The sequence below is a fragment of the Micromys minutus genome (assembly GCF_963924665.1).
Source record: "Micromys minutus genome assembly, chromosome: 10".
NCBI classification, from domain to species: domain Eukaryota; kingdom Metazoa; phylum Chordata; class Mammalia; order Rodentia; family Muridae; genus Micromys; species Micromys minutus.
The window spans coordinates 51,478,657-51,495,336 of record NC_137979.1 but is presented as its reverse complement, the minus strand read 5'-3'; the positions used below and the strand labels follow the sequence as shown (position 1 = coordinate 51,495,336).

General features: G+C 48.2%; 2 protein-coding genes across 14 annotated transcripts in view; both read right to left on the bottom strand.

Moving 5' to 3' along the window:
* Positions 1-2,819, bottom strand: part of MRC2 (mannose receptor C-type 2) — a 53,774-nt gene extending 50,955 nt beyond the window's left edge. For all 4 annotated transcript variants that reach the window (XR_013975155.1, XM_080922736.1, XM_080922737.1 and 1 more), the window contains exon 1: positions 2,609-2,819. Coding sequence is in view for 3 of the 4 variants with exons in the window: in XM_080922736.1 (XP_080778862.1) it covers positions 2,609-2,723 (115 nt within the window). In the remaining variant the exon portion in view is untranslated. The remainder of the gene's footprint in view (positions 1-2,608) is intronic.
* A 10,604-nt stretch (positions 2,820-13,423) lies between these two features.
* The window catches only part of TLK2 (tousled like kinase 2), a 93,283-nt gene continuing 90,026 nt past the window's right edge, over positions 13,424-16,680 (bottom strand). For all 10 annotated transcript variants that reach the window (XM_080924352.1, XM_080924343.1, XM_080924345.1 and 7 more), the window contains 2 exons: positions 16,208-16,315; positions 13,424-14,497 (listed from right to left, as the gene is read on the bottom strand). In XM_080924352.1, the coding sequence (XP_080780478.1) occupies positions 14,324-14,497; positions 16,208-16,315 (282 nt within the window). In that variant the 3' untranslated portion in view covers positions 13,424-14,323. The remainder of the gene's footprint in view (positions 14,498-16,207; positions 16,316-16,680) is intronic.

The window sequence follows — 16,680 nt, the reverse complement described above, 5'->3', positions numbered from 1 at the left end:
CTTGGAGCTCCACAGTGGCCTGCACATGCCATCTTCACGGGGTCTTCCAGGCAGCTGGCCAGTCTCCTTCACCCTTTCCTCCAGAGACCCAGGAAGCTTCCACAAAATATTCTGTGGCACCACCACCTTCCTGACCAGCTCTCCCTTCGGCCCTTTCTGCTTTCTTCAGAGAGCCCCTCTTCCTTGGACCACATGTTCTCCTTTTCTGGTCATTTACCATCCTTGGTCCCAGCCTTTCACTTTCTAGATGTGCTCAAAATACATGAGACTCCTCCCAAGCCTCTATTTTGTACTCTGCAAAATGGTTCCAGCAATAACCACCTCTTTGGGTTATCATCAGAATTAAATGAGACATCGGATGCTACGCACTTGACAGGGCTTCCAGACTAAGATGACACCACAGAGCCTTTCACTAATGGTTCAACCTGTGTCATTTTCCCCTGAGGTGAATCTTAACTATTCTGAAGCACTTGGCTCCGTGCTCTATACAAATGGAGAGTGTCCCAGCAAAAGCAATTCTTACGGGGTCACGGAAGAAGTACAGGTGAGTTCTGAATTCTATGTTCAGATTCCTTTAGTCTTTTCATTTCTGATCCCCAAGAAGAGCTGCCATTCCTCACCCAGAGCCCACTGGGCTTCCGGCTGGTGACCCCGGCCCCCCAACCGTGCCTTTCAAATCCTACCTCCCACAAGCATTTCTTCCCAGAGCCAAAGGGTTCCCCGCATGGGGTGAAATTTACTCTGCCTCTCATCAGGCCTTAACCCGGTCTCCCAGATGAGGGACCCATAGAAGTTGGCAGAGTAGGCGTAGGAGAACCCACGGCAAAGGGTCAGTGTTGTGTTTGTTCAGTGACAGGAAAGTTGTGAGATTTTTACCCTCCTGTTCAGTAGCTTTAGTGAAGGCCCCTTACCTCCCAGCTTCCTCAGGGCTTGGGTGGTTGATCCTGGCCACACAGCAGCCCAGACTGGGCATTTTGTGTGCAGGACAGTCTGAGAGAGTAGGGAGGGTCAGAAGCAGAGACCAGGAAGCACAGGGACACTGTATGCCTCCTGTTTCCTCCCTGACTGGGCCTCTCATCAGGCACCTCCACCCCCCTGTCAAAAGCTCCCTGGGGGAAAAGACCAAGTCAGCACTCTGGTCCAGCTCTTTCCCAGGGCCTGGCTTTAAAACCCAAGCTAAGGCTCTTGGAACTGGCCATCCTTTCCCTCCTCCCTTGCATCCCGCTGTCCCACGTCCTTTATAGAGCAGCAAGGCTCTGGCAAGAACACCCGGAGGTAAGGGACAGGCTGTGTGCTACCAAGTCGCAGCAAGGATCTCTGGCTTGCTTCCTGTCTATGCAGGCTTCAGGTCCAGGTGGGAGGGAAGGTTGGTGGAGGCTATTATGTGACTGTGGGTCACTGTGACCCTACCTTTCCCCTCAGCAAATGCCCCACAGCACACCAGGCCACTGTAAAGGCCTCAGGCTCTTCAGGGGGTCCTCTAATCCTAGCAGGAAGCTGCAGCTGCGGTCCCATCCCTTTCCACTCACCCAGCCCCCATTAAACACAAGAAGGCGATGTGGAGGTAGCACCCAGCATAGTTTTAAAAATCCTGAGCCCCCCCCCCCCCCCCGCGCCCTCAAGATCTACCCCATTAATGTTTATCAACGTTCAGCTTCTTGGTGAGGTACCTGTCATGTCAGTTAGTTCTAAAACAAAAACAAAGCACAAAACAACAACAACAACAACAACAACAAAACATACAGAAAAGAGAAGGGCATAGTTTTGGGAGCTTGTGTGATTGGTTTTCTGTGGGTTGTAGTTTTGCATCTTTAGAAATTCTTTCGCAGCACAGATTGTCCACTCTGGAGAAGTGCCAGTTTGGCCAGAAATGACCACACAAAGTAAGAAAAACACACACGCACACGCAATTCGGTCCTCCTGGCACAGAATTGTCCCACAGGGTTTCGATCGAACGGTGCAGAAGTCCTCTGCCACAAGCTGTCTTTGAAGACCAAGTAAAACAGAAAGACCCCACTGCCAGACGCTGAACAGACAGACAATCAACCCCTCACGTACAGAGAAAGAAACAATGCGACTCCGGCTCTCCGGTTGCATTTCAAGGTACCCAGACCAGTGCGGGGCGGGCGCGGGGGTCCGGGTGGCTGGGACACCAGTAGTCACCAATCCTCCCTCTCCCTCCCGGGCCGCGGTGCCTCGGCTCCCCTCCCCCGCCGCCTGCCACATCTGGTTCCACTCAGGTCCTCCCCCACCTCCAGGCGCGCTCCTCCTCCCATCTCCTCTCTTGCTCCCAGAAAGTGGAGACAAATTAAAAAAACCCAGTCACTCACACTCTCTCTCTCTCTCTCTCTCTCTCTCTCTCTCTCTCTCTCTCTCTCTCTCTCTCTCTCTCTCTCTCTCTCTCTCTCTCTCTCACACACACACACACACACACACACACACACATACTCTCTCTCTCTCTCTCTCTCTCTCTCTCTCACACACACACACACACACACACACACTTCTCCAGAAAAGATGGGAGTGAGAAAAAAAGGAGGGAAAAGTCAAGAGGCCCCAATCCCCCGCGGGCCGGCCCCCGAAGTTGGCCAAGTTGGCAGCGCCTTACCCAGGAGGGCGGCGGCGGAGTTCGCCGGGTGGCCAAGACGCAGTCCCCCGAGAAGCAAGACGCAGCGCAGCAGGTGACGAGGCCAGGGCACGAGGGCAGGTCGGATGGGTCCCATCCCTGCGGCGCTCGGTGGACGCGAGGACCGAGGGCGCACGGCGGGGCTGCGGGCAGAGACAGCCCTAATGCTGGGCTCGGATGACCGCCGGCGAGGGAATCGCATCCTCCTCCGGGTCTGGACGAAGTGATGCCTCCCGGAGAGGAGGAGGGAGGAGGCAGGCCCCGCGGAGGGAGGGCGGAGGGAGGAGCGCAGAACCCTGGAGGAGGGTTTGAGGGGCAGAGGGGAAGGGAAGCCGACCGCGTGGGAGGGGAAGGAGGAGGTGCGGGGGCGCTGGGCTGGGGACCCGACTGCAGGGAGTGCGTGTAGGGAGGGAGAGAAGGCGAAGGCTGGAGCATAGGATCGCCAAGGTCTACAAGGACCCCAGTGTGCGCTCTTTATCTTCTCCTATTCTGCTTCCTAATTCCTTCCCGCCTTGTCTTCCCTTCAGCCCGGGCCTGGAGCCCCAGACGCTGCGTCACAGCTTCTCCTGCTGGCGCGAGAGGCAAAGTAACTGCAAAACTTTCCGCAGAACTTCACCGCGTGGCGAAACCTGGGCTGCTGCGAGACCTGGCCATCCTAGGGCAGGGATGCGCAACCGACTCAGGTGGCCAGACTTGGGCCATCAGCATCCCCTCCATCCTGCCTCTTCTGCCAAGTTTTAGCCGCTAAGCATCAACTGTTTCCTTTCCTAGGACCCCCCTCCCCTAGACTGGTGGGGAAGAGGAGGAGTCCAGAACTCAGCCACCGCGCGGAGGCTGGGGGAGGGGAAGGTAGAGCTCCTGTTGCCTGTGAGTCGTGCAAACAATTCTTGATCATCCTGTTTCAGCATGTGTGTAACTCTTGTGTCAGTGTCCATGGCACAAAGAATGTAACACTTGAGCCGATAGTGGCCTCTGCATCCAGAGACTGGGACAAAAGCAGTCCACTGGATGTCCCAGAAGACCTACATCATTCCCACCAGCTGGGCTGCTGGCCGGTAGCAAAAAACAAAACGGAAATTTCACGAAGACAATCCAGTTACTTAACATTATGCAACAGGTCAGATGGCAACGCAGAGCACTGGACTGAGAATCTGGATTTTGGAGGGCAGCCGACACCTACCTCTGACTTCCCAAACAGTCTTGAAATGAATGCTTAGGAACTCCAGCTGAGAGCAGGGTTGAGACTTCTGGAGCCCAACAGCACAAAGCAGACTCACCTTTTCCCATCACAAGTGATCAAAACACTATAAAACTGTAATGTAAGTTTTATTGTTTCCTGGACTAGCCACTGCGGGGCTTTTTTGGAAATACAAACATGACTTTTCACGACTCCTGCTGTAGGTAATCTTTCCGTATCTCTGCAATAAAGGCTCTGCTCCAGGGAGGCTCCTCCTTGGCCCTTCTGAGCTCTGCCAACTGAGATTTTTGGCTTAATATAGCCCACTGATTGCAGGTCCCCCAAAAGAGCACCTGCAGGCTCCTGGAAAGGTTCCACTGGCCACAGTTCTGACTGTCAGCCAGATGAACGACGCCCCTTACCCTAAGGCTAACTTGAACAGGGTTGTAGATTGGCTTCTGGAAAGTGTTCACAGCTTCACTGGCTCCTTGGAGCCTCTCTTCTTGGGTTGACACGTCTTGGGATGATCTTAGGGTCCTGTACACACCTGGCTATGCTAGGACTGCCTTCTCTTGACATCTCCCTCCTTAGAAGTCATCTTTGAGGGAGCTGAGAATCTGCCAGCTATGGATGAGCTACACTTCCCTGTCTGAACAGCCTAAATACTGGATTCTTCCGGAGTAGTGTCGGATCCCTCCTCCACCAGCCAGAGTAGGTTTTGATACCAACCAGCTGGCAGAGCAAAAGCCAACACCTTGACATCACTTGGGTGTGCCATGGCTCCTGCCAGTTGCCCACACAAGACCTACACCTATCAGTCCTCTCCTTCCCCTCACCAACCATCATCCTGTGCCAACTGCTGTGAAAACAGACAAGCTAACACACTGCAGTCCTGGGAATTTCATTTGATGGGGAAAATAAACTTTTTGCCATATTCAAGGCTGAGTTTGCTGCTGGGGGGGGATGGAAAGTATGACTTGCTAGCAGTCTGGTCAAGGCCCTCAAGGCTGTTCTAGTCAGGGCTGCTTGCTATGTGCTGCCTACTGGCTAAATCTGCCCAGGCCCCTGTCCATGACTACCATCTGGCTTAGATCTTGGGCAGGGAGCTGGGCCAAAACTGGACAACTCTGCAGTAACTTCTGGCCCAGTCTTTCAAAGCAAAAAGACCCTCTGAGGCCAACTGTGGTGGTACATGGCTGTAATTCCAGCACTTGGGAAGATGAGGCAGGAGGACTGCCTAGTGTTCAAGGCCATCCTGGACTATACATAGAGTTTCAGGCCATCTGGACAATAGTGTGAAACCTTGTCTCAAAACAAACCCAACTCAGGGCCTAGAACTCATCCAAAGCTGAGAGGTTGTCTCCCCATGCTTCTACAGCAAGACATGAGGTAAGGAAGCTCAGAGACCACCCAGCCTGGCACATACATGAGCAAACAACATCAAAAGGTGCCATCTTAACTATGGAAGGTGCGTGTCCTTTGACCTCCACATGCATGCAGTGGCGCATACACAAACAGAAAAACAGGATCCTGTGGCTCATTGTCAATGGAGTATAGCTATGGCTCTCAGGAGTGCCAGGATATCAAGAAGGCTGAAACTCAAGGCTCTCAGCACCCGTGACCTACTCACCATCTAGCTGTGGGACAGTTTCTAACTAACAGCCTGTTACATGCCAGGCACCTGGCTAGATGCTTGGCATTCAGTGGGGTCTCTGACTGGGTCTGTGGACTTGGTGCGAAGATAGTTCTTGCTATAGTGGAATGGGAACTGAGAGTCAGCTCTTCTTCAGACTGTGACAACACCCTTCAAATGTGGACTAATTCAGCTACAGTGGGCTTGGAGGGATGGGTTCATTAGAGCAATCCAGTGGAAGGAGCACACTCTGGAGAACAGAATCAGGTTCCTCCATTCATCCTCTTGGTGACCTTTGGCAGTTACTTCTGCTTTCTCTTAGTTCATAGACACTTGTAATTGGGGCCATGATTCCTACTAGTATTTAAACTTAAACTTTTATATTCAGGGATGGCACAGTCCTGAATATATTCAGGAAATAGAACCTTCTCCTTATTGGTCTTTGTTGTTTGGACATCAAGGTGTCTCTCTTCCTTGTGACCCTTCACCCTGCCTGCCCTGTTTCCTCCTCAGTACCCATGAGACTTGTTCAGGGCAGATGAATCATCATTGAGACACTGGTTGCCACAAGAGGAAAGATATAACCTCCTCTTGTCACTGACCTTTCCAGGTTTAACTATGTACAAAAACGGCATCCCAAGGTGTAACCAAGTCCTAAGGGAAGTGTCTGTGCAGATGCCCAGGGAGGGGTGAGTTGAGTCTCAGCTCCCCTGCCCACTTAGACACAGCCCCCCTCTGTCTCAGGACTCTGAGATGCACATGTTGATGTCTTTACTCATTGTACCTAGAGGTTGTTTGCATTCTCTTTCAGCAGCTCCTACAGTCAGCCATGCCAAGGCAGCAAGACTAACTAGCAGGAAGGACCCACAGCAAAGCTTCAGAAAGGTGGACAAGAGACAGTGGGGATGTAACTGGATGGACAGGAGGAGGCTGTGAGACTTGGCTGGTTCTTGCTTGAAGCAGCTAGAGAAATGTGAGCCCAGAGAGGCACACGGGACTGTCCCACTCCACATCCTCCCCAGTTCAGACTGGACCCTACCCTTTCTATTCTTCCTAATTCTGACAATCTCCCCATGGCTCCACTCAGGCAGAGAGGGTCCCAGACGGCCTGGGCTAAAGGGAAAAGGAGAGAAGCTATGCTAGAGACAGCTCCAAAATGTCCGTGTTTGGCTCCAGGCTGTGCAGTTTTAGGGAATTTACCATTCACCTAAAGAACTCTCTCTTCCCTATCCCCTTACTGGGAAGTACTTGCGTAGCACTTTGGCATTTGTCATTTCTTGGCTAAGCTATCCCATCATGGCCACCTGAGAATTCTGTCAGCTGTCCCTAAGTCTTTCCCCTTTCCCTGGAAGGACTCCCTGTCTGTCTCTTTTGGCTCCTAACCTGCCCTACAGCTCCCAGAAGCTAAGAGATGGCTGCAGTCCATTCTAGGATGCAAGAGGTACAGGGTTCCTCCCCAAATCTAGGAGTCCGGGACACAAACGCCTTAGAGAAGCCACAGGAATGTTGCCAGCCATCAGCAGGGCCTTGGAGTGAAGTGAGTTCAGAGCAGACACTCCGTACTGAGAGCCCAGGCTGCCATAGGATTCAAAATGCCTGCCTATTAGGCATCCTTGCTGATAGCTCTGCCTAGGTCAGACAGGCTGATAATGGGCTGATTGCTATTCAGGAACTGACCTAGCCACCTCAGCTCTCCACTCAATTCCTGACTACACTATGTACCTAATATGCTCTCTTAGGTCCTTGGCTTTACTACTGAGGTCCCTCTTTCACAGGCGGTTGGCAGGCTGGAGCACCTGGATTTCTCCAGCAGGCAGTAAGGACAACAAGCCTAAAGTATCACAAGAGCCTAGAGGTATTTCTCAAGTATAGTGTTCATCTTTACAGAGCCTAGCATTTGATGGACATAGGTTTCTCTACAGATGTACCCATGTGGCATCTGTGGCACTGACTTTAAGTTGTAGAGTTGTGACCTGAGTCCCCCACAATGGTCTTCATCTCCCCTGACAATCAAGACAACCTACCAGACAAATCCACAGGTCAGCCTCATCCACATGACTCCTCATTAAGACTTCCCAAGAAGGGGCTGGAGAGACCGCTCAGTGGTTAAGAGCACTGACTGCTCTTCTAGAGGTCAATTCCCAGCACCCACATGATGGCTCACAACCACCTGTAATAGGATCTGATGCCCTCTTCTGGTGTGTCTGAAGACAGCTACAGTGTACTCAAGAATAAAATAAATAATTCCTTTAAAAAAAAAAAAAGACTTTCTAGAAGAAGTTGTGCTAATTTGACAATTTGGCTGACCATTGGCAAACATGGGCATAAAACTTTCCTGTTAAGGTTGTAGGAAGCTCTAAAGCAGCTCTCAATCTCCCTTCCATGTGGCCTGTTTCTAGCAGTTCCTCATGGTGTGGTGACCTCCACCCACCATAAAATTATTTTCATTGCTACCTTATAACTAATTTTGCTAGTGTTATGAATCATAACGTAAACATCTGATATGCATGCTATCTGGTATGTGACCCCTGTGGAGATAACCACAGGTTAAGAACCAGTGAGTGTAGACACAGGCTGGGGGGTAGTGGTACATACCTTAGTAGATCCCAGCTTTCGGAAGGCAGAGACAGGTGGAGCTCTTGAGCTCAACAAAAGCCTGGTCTACAGAGTTCCAAGACAGTAAGGACTACACAGAAAAACCCTGTCTCAAAAAGAAAAAGCAAAGCCAAACCAAAACAACAACAAAAAGAGTCTGCAGACACATAGAACCATGGCTTCTGGAACTAATTTGGAGGGGCACATCTCTCTTATCTTCCAGTAGCAAAACCTTACCATAGGGCATTGGCACTAGGTTCTGGCACAATGTTAGGAAAAGGGCCATACTAAGTGTGCATGTGCACACATGCATGTGTGTTCTGTGGTCATGTCTTCTAGAGTTTTTGTTGACAGAGACAGCAACTAGCCATACCTGCTGTTTATTGCCTTGCCCCTACCATACCACCATCAAGCTTACAGCAACAAAAACCATGGCAGAAAGATTCATTCCTATTTATCCATTATAGACAGTTTCTAGAAGTGGGACAGTAAGAACTATGCCTTCCAAATCTGTGTGTCTGTGCTCAGGAGAACATGCATACCCTTATGTATATGCACATGTGGAACCCTATGTTCAGAACCCAGGTCAGCACCAGGTATATTCTTCAGTTGCTCTCTAACTTTTATTTTGTGGTAGTCTTACTATGTAGTCCTGGCTTAGCTGAAACTCAGACTAGGCTGGCCTTGAACTCAGAGATCGACATATCTCTGCCTCCCAAGTGTTGGGATTCTAGGCTACATGGGTGCTGGGAATCTAAACTCAGGTCCTCATGTTTGCCTCCTAAGCACTTTACCAGCCAAGGCATCTCCCCAGGCCCTATCACCTCCTGATCTATATGCAAGATAACAAGACAAAGCAAGATACCAAGTTTGGTGAAGCAAATTTGTAATCCTAGTACTTTGGAGGCTGAAACACCACTGAGTTCCAGGCCAACCTAGGCTACACAATAAATTTCAGAACAGCTTGGGCTGTATCCTAAGAACTCATGTTAAAAAAAATTATATATATATATATATTCCCCCCCAGGAATACATATAAATCAAAGCTGAGAGGACTGGATATTAGGGAACACTAATGAAGTTCTCTGAGCCACATCTTCTCTTTCAGTTCAGTACTGCAGAGGCAGTCTGGGCAGCAGTTCAATGTAGATTCCTGAGGTCCACTAGCCAGAAGGAAAGGGAAGGGTTAGAAAAAACATGGCAGAATTAGGATTGACAGAGACTAGGACAAACATACATCTCTGTCTGTCCCCATCTCTGCCTACACCCCCACCTCAGTGAGTCCAGCTACAGTTTCAACCCACAATAACCTTCCCAGTTTCTATAGTTCCATCTACTGCTTGTCAGCAAATGGCTCTGGGCTTCACTTTCCTCGTCTGCAATAGTACTAAAGCCCCTTCTATAAGGCCCCCTGCTCCTCCTCCCTTATGCAGTCTCCAAGGGAAGAAAGCTTGATGCCAGCAGATCTGAGGTTAACAGTCTCCTAACAAGATACTTAACTACCACACCCAGAGGCTGGACCCAGGGCCAGATGGGTGGGGCTAGGCCAGCCAGCCAGCCAGCTAGCTGCTCTCTGACCCTGCTCACCATGGGGTCTCAAGCCCAGAGCAGTACTCCTTCAAGCGCCCCCACCCCAGACTCCAGTCTGTCTAGGGCCCCTGCTGGGCTCAGCCTGCACAAAAGCACTCTTGTATTCCCTGCCCCCACCTGGCCCCAGACCTGCCAGTTTTTCCAGCCTCTGCCAGGTTCTCTCAATCCCCAAGCCTCTCCCTCTTTAACCCTCTTCACCCCTCAAAGAACTGTTTAATCAGACTGCCAGTTGAAGCAGTCTCTCTCCCATAGTCCTTGACCCCTCACGTATGGGGGGCGGGGGGACTGGAAAAATTAACTCATAATAAGATAGCTGGTGTTTGGCCGAAGGGAAGAATGGCTCCCAAGTGTATTGTTACGAGGCTAGTAGTCGTCTAGGCCTTCTTGCTGCTCCACATAATGACAGTGTCTAACAACAGTTCAGAAGCCCTAAGCTTAAGATAGACTCTGGTTTCCGAAGATAAAAATAAAACAGAACTCATCTCTCTTACAGTTGGGTGAGTTTGTAAGAAGCCAGAAAGTTAGGTTTAGTACCTAGGTGTGCAAGGCTTTAGGTTTCCTCCTGGCTGCTCCAACATGCCAGAGTCTGTCTGCCAACAGAAAGAGCTGAAAACAGTGACAAGCAATGTAGTCAATAGGGATAAAGTGCTCCAGTGATGGGTACATCCAAGTCCATCTTCAGAGTCCTAGCATAATTAAGCAGTCCTGATCCAGGGGTAGTACTGCTGTCAGTGGCCCATCACTGGTTGGCCCCAGCTTTAGGTGATTTTTCTTCCCCAGCATAAGATTCCTCAGGAAGTACTAGTTGCTTGGGGTACATTGTTAAATAGTTCTATAAGCAATGGGAGGGACAGGTATCTTTTAATTGCATCGTTACACCTGCCAGGTAGGCTGACTACACAGCACTAAGAGGTCCTGCCTTCATCACTACAGGACTGGCAGGTAGGTGGATAGAAATGGCTCCTTCCAGGCTCAGCCTACCCTAGGAGTCAAAACAGTCCATGACTTTGCTCCCAAATATGCGCCTGAATCAGTAACCTAGAAATAACACAGATATTTAAGTTCCTATCTCCAGCTTTGTAGTCGGTAGGGATTGGGCCTGAGAATGTACACATCTAAGAAATTCCTAAAGTGGCCGATGTTCTCAGATTCAGCCAAAAGCTGCCTTGTAGGCAGAATGAGACTCACTGACTGACACGGAATGGCCAAATCATCTTCTGCCAACATGGCAAGAAGGTTCTGAACTTCAAACCAGTAAACTCAGGGATTCCAAACTCAGCTCCTCTTACAGAGTCTTGTCATCTTTCTTAAATATTTCTTATTGCACTCTGGTGTGTCAGTGCAAGATGTCCCTAGGGAGTGCAAAGGTGGGATCTAACTTTCACCTTCAGGTCTAACTTTTAAAACCTAATCGACTCTGCCTAAAAAACTGAAAGAAGAGGAGGAACATTAAAAACACTTAGGCTAGTAGAAGTCTTAGAAAGAAAAAATCATGAAAGGTGGCCAAGAGTTATACAAGGTACGTTCTTAGAACCAAGCCCCAGTGCCCGCTTCTAGCTCCAGGCCCCTACAGAATAACTGTTTAAAGAGAACACTTGTCTGAAGATAGCCAGTGTGCCCAGGTCAGTCACAGCAGTGGGTTGCAAGCAGCCTCACAGCACAAGCCTAGGGTCACCACACTGTCTCTTCTTGGGACCAGGTGCTCCTGCACTGAGCCCTTAACTAGGCCTTCATTTGCTCTGTTTGCTATTTACTGTTGTACCTCCACCACTTGGTAAATCACAAAAGGTGGCCAAGCCAGTCGTATACGGTACTATTTGAACCACGTTCCAGTGCCCACTTCTAGCTGTAGGCCCCTACAGAATAATTGTTTAAAGTGAACGACCTAAGTTAGCACATTTCCATTAAGCCTGTAGGAGCCATGGAAACCCTAACAGCTACCAAGATTTCCATGGCAGTATCCCCTTGATAAAGAGGGGCCCCTGTGAGGCTGGAGAACGAACCTGAACGAAACCAAGAGGCTGGGAATTAATTTCTTTTAAAATTACATTTATTTATGTGTGGGTAATGGTAGTACCAAAATAGGTATGTGGAGGTCAGAGGGCAGTTTGTAGGAGTAAGTTTTCTGGGATCACGGGATTAAACTTAGGTAATCAGTTCCTTTACTTGCTGAGCCATCTCATCACCCTAATTTATTATAATTTAAATGTATGTTCTGCCCTACACCCAATGCTGGGAAAGGCCAAAACAGTCTGAATAAGTTTAATTATAAATTAATACCTAGTTTCTGGTCATTGTATTACAGGCGAGTGCACCATGGGCCACCTGAGTCCTGCGCAGTCCTGGATGCAGTCAGCGTATTTGTAGATGGCAGTCTTATCTCAGTGCTAAAGGGATGCTGAAGCACTGGACAGAGGAAGTCAGCACTGTGCAGTCAGGGGCTAAAGCTCAGACAAAGTGAAACTCCTCTCATGGCAGAGACACCCACTCGGTGGCTTTATTGGCTCCTCCAAAGAGGAAAAGAGGTCAGTGTATATTCTCTGAGGTTTCTCCAGACAGTGGAAAGATGCTGTGCCCAGATTCAAGCCAGATCAGGCAGGACTCAGACTGAATCACACAAGAAGGGAGGGTGCCCTTCTTTAGGGTAAAGGGACAAAAGGCAGACACAAAGTGAGCCTGCCACACAGTCCTAAGAACATAGCAAATGGGGCCAAAGGTGAGAGAAGGGAGGCCTAAAGCTACAGTATTTCCCTAAACAGTCAAAAATTAAAAACTGCAGGAATCACTAGATGATAGGACAGGGCTCACATAGTTCCTTCGAGCTAGTTTAACATGCTACTACTTCACCCTCTCACCCTGCCTGTGGACACATCCTATCATCACGGAAACGGACCTGCACTCTGCTTTACTACTTGCAGGCAGTGACTGGAGTGGAGAAAGGCTGAGGCTAGGGCTGCACTTGCCTGGCACATGTAAGGTCCTGGCTTCAGCCCTAGCATTTAAGCAGGGGAGAGGAACACACAAAATACATATCTCACCAAAGCCTCAAGAGTTTTCTCTCCTCAGAACATCACGTGATAAGACCTACCTACAAATTCCTTTGGTTTGGAATGCTCTGACTTTCTTTAAGATCACTCGATAGCAAGGAAAGTGGGGCAGGACTACACAAAGCACACGGGTCTTAGAAAAAGTGTCCTCAGTGGCACTTTTCACATGCACAGAGCACTAGAGTCAGGAACTGCTTAAGAACTCTGCCCTTCCTGACTCCTCGCCCCTGCTCTCATCTCTACATCTTTGAGTATTTCTGGCTGGTTCTCTGACCACATGTCAGAAACATTCCAAGCTGGCTACCACATGTTCAGGCCCTGGCCTCCAGCTCTCCTGCAGAGTCATCTGCTGCTTCCAGGGCACAGTGGGGCCACACAGCTCCCATTTGAGCTCCGTCTCCAGTAGACTGCACATCTCAGAAATAAGCCAAAGAGGGTTGAAAAAAGAAAAGCCAAAATACCTATATTCCTTGAGATTAAAAAAAAAAAAATCCACTAGATGAATCTAAGTAAGTCAGAAGAGGGTACATGCTCACAGACACACACACCAGAATTCAAATGCCTGAGAGAGGATTTTTCTCCTTAGAGATCTAACATATCATGTACTGATCAAGTTTAATAGCATGGTTAGCAAGAAATGAGCAAGAAGACTGTGAGCAGGAGCCAGCCACCCTTGGAGCCTTCTGTCTACCTCTAGAAGCAGTTTCTATAGTTACTATACATAGTCAGAGAATCCAGGAGGACTGCATGGACAGATGAATCTTTATTTAAAAAAATAGCACTTCAAATAAATTAAAAGGGACAACCGTCAAGTGTTCAAATTGTGAAGAAATATCTGAAAACCTAGAGAGTCTCCAAACTGCAGTCTTCTAACCTCATTCTTTGTCCGATGGCAAAGCCCACGCGTCTCAGAACCCTATGCTGTCTCCCTGCTGAGGTGAGGGAAGCATTCACGAGCGGGAGACCAGATGGAGGAGAAAGCTGCATCTGACCGGAATGAACATTACCTCGTACTCGCTAATACGGGTTTCACTTTATGACCAAATGTATTCTTTCAAAAATAAAAAAGGGGTGAGGAAGCTGCATGTTTTTAGAAACTGAGATTATTCAGGGCTAGCACACTAACTCTAGTGCCTTTACTGGCAGTAGCAACTTTTTCCTCCGAAGTCAAACGGCATCCCCAGCCGAGCCTTGTGCTACCAGCTTTTTAGGAGATGTCACCTAAACTTTATTAAAAGAAAAGAGCAAGTTTAAATAGACACTGGACTAGCCCAGTCTGTACTGTCACGTCACACTCTTCATCTGAAGCACTGCGTCAGGGACCCCGAGTCTGCATGTTTTCAAGTTCACAGTACATGGAACCAGTTCTTTCTTTTTAATTTTTTTCCTCACTCAGAGCAGCCACCCATGGTGACCGTTGACGCTGGAACCTCGGGAGGGGCCTTTTCCTACAAGGCCTGGCCAGAGCTGCCCAAGGCTTCTCCTCAATGAGAATCGATGCTGTCATGCTCTATGGATGGGAAAAAAGCAAGAAAATAAAAGCACCTGGTACAGGTTTCATGAGATCCATTCGGATTCACTATGTTCCAAACCCACTGCTGAATGCCATGTGTCCACTTTATGTTCTGAACAGTTTGTGGCCTTAGGAGTTGGTCTCAATTTGAAGAACTGTTATTGGATGCCCCAGAGGTTGATGCAATAGCAGCTCCTGCAGGACTACTTGTGGAGACTGACTTTCGGATGTGAGGCAACAAGTAGGGGTCACAGGCCAGCTGCTGCACATCGATTCGGTCTTCCTTTCGATAAGCCAAGCATCGCCTGATAAATGCCTGAAAAGCAAGTTTCATAGAAAAGATAGTCCTGGTACACAGGAAAACCAGAGGCACCAAACCCACAGCTAGAACCCAGAACCAATATTTCCTCAAGAACATAGGTTTACTGACGTCCCCAAAATCTATCAGGCAGACAAGAGAAGACAAGGGCCAGCACCAGCACTGGGGGTGGCTGAGTGTTTCAGACATGACTTAACTTCAACTATCAATATGGACATTTCCTTCCCACCCACTATAAAAGGCAGTATAGTCTTACTGAGGCAACGCTTATCATAAAGACTTTTAAGTCTTCCATTTTCCTGGTTTTTTTTGACCAGAATTCAACATATTCAAATCTTATAACGCAATTTATTTAAATTAATCAACTTTTTCTTTTCTTCAAACAGGCTCTCATGTATCCTAGGCTGGTCTCAAATTCAATATGTAGCCAAGGATGACCCTGAACTCTGATCCTCCTGCCTCTACCTCTGGAATGCAGGGAGTACATATATGCGCACAACCACTTTTGGTTGACGCAGTGCTAGGGATGGAAGACAGGGCTTTGTGCACACTAGGCAAGCCCTCTAGCAACTTAGTTATATCCTCAATCCCAAGGGATGAGTTTTTAAGTGTAAAACATTACGTTCACACAGAGTCTATACTTCATAGAGAGCTGACAGTATGTGGCAGGCGCATTGGCTCATGATGAAGGCATGTTGACAGGGGAGGCTGTGGAGCAGGGAGAGACTATGTTCTTCATGCTCTATTTTGTTATGAACCTAAAACTAACTGAGAAAGAAAAACTTGGCTAAGGATGAAGCTAGAGGTAGAGTGCATAACTAGCAAACAAATGGCCTAGAGTTCAGGCTTCAGCATGAATAAATAAAATAGAGTAAGTTTTCTGGAAAACCTAAAACATGCAACAAGCGATCAATTTTTCTATTTTTTTCAAAAGTTTAATTATCAATGTTTTATTGTAAAGATAGAAAGACAATTCTGGCTTTTCAAAATTGAAGATACAGGTACTTTCTTAACATATTTGGAAGCTAAGAGACATACTCATTGAAATAAACATGGAACTCCTGGCTTTGAAAATGAGCCTTTCCTAGTGAAATACATAAAATGACTGAATAAATGTCTCTTCACATACCTGCCAGTGTAGGTTCTTACAACACCAAGTGGACCACACGGTTGTCATGACCCTACCATTTGCCTGTTTCCTACCACAATTCACTTCACAGTGGCTCAGTACCTCTTCTCCAACCTGCCCTTCTCTGCAGAACACCCTTCCCTCAAATCTACCTATGGCTCTAACTAACGCATTACTCAAGATACTGATCAAATAGCATTTCATCATTGAGACTGCCCCAACCATGCCATCAGAAAGGAAGATGGGGCTGTTACTTTTCCACCTTAGCACTGCTGAATCACTTCTCCTATGTAATCTTAGCTCCCCAGACAAACCACCCTCCCTTACAAGCACTAAACTGGGTACCCTTCCTATTACACACACTGCGAGGTGTAACCCCTTTGGAGTGTATATAGCCTCCCCTGTCATGTATCACAGAGCCTTTGTGAATTAAATCTGCTTGTGAATATTTCTTTTACTGAACTTGGGGATGAGGTAGACAGTCCAAAATGGCTCAATTTCATATTAATCTAGTTACTACCACCCAAAGAAATGACACAGGAAGCAGCCATTTCTGCTGGCCAATGAATCAAACTTACCTTTGCTTCAGGTGTTACTACTGGCTTTGGTGGGAACTGTACTTCAGTAGCTTTAAGAATAGTATTCTCTTGTAGAATATCTTGCTGGGACTGGTTATGGCCAAAAGGCTGTCATATAAAAACAGAATAAACTAAGGTTGGCCTCTGGTTACACAATTCAGTACCACAGAAGTCTCCACACTGGGGATGATTTCCTTTTACACTTTGACACTTAACAAGGAGGGCCCAGAGCTTAAAGGCCACTCAAGGCGGAGCAGAGCAGTAGAAGCAGTCTTCCTATGTCTAGCTTTGCTCACAGTAAAGAACAGGTCAGAAGCAAACCAGGTGTCCCCTCTACTCTGACTCACAGCTTGGCGACTATACATATTTATATGCTACTAGCTAACCTAACATGTACATAAAAAAAAGGATGGAAAAATAAACCCTGGGTGGGGTGGGGCTGCAGAGATGGCTCAGAAATGGGAGAATACGGG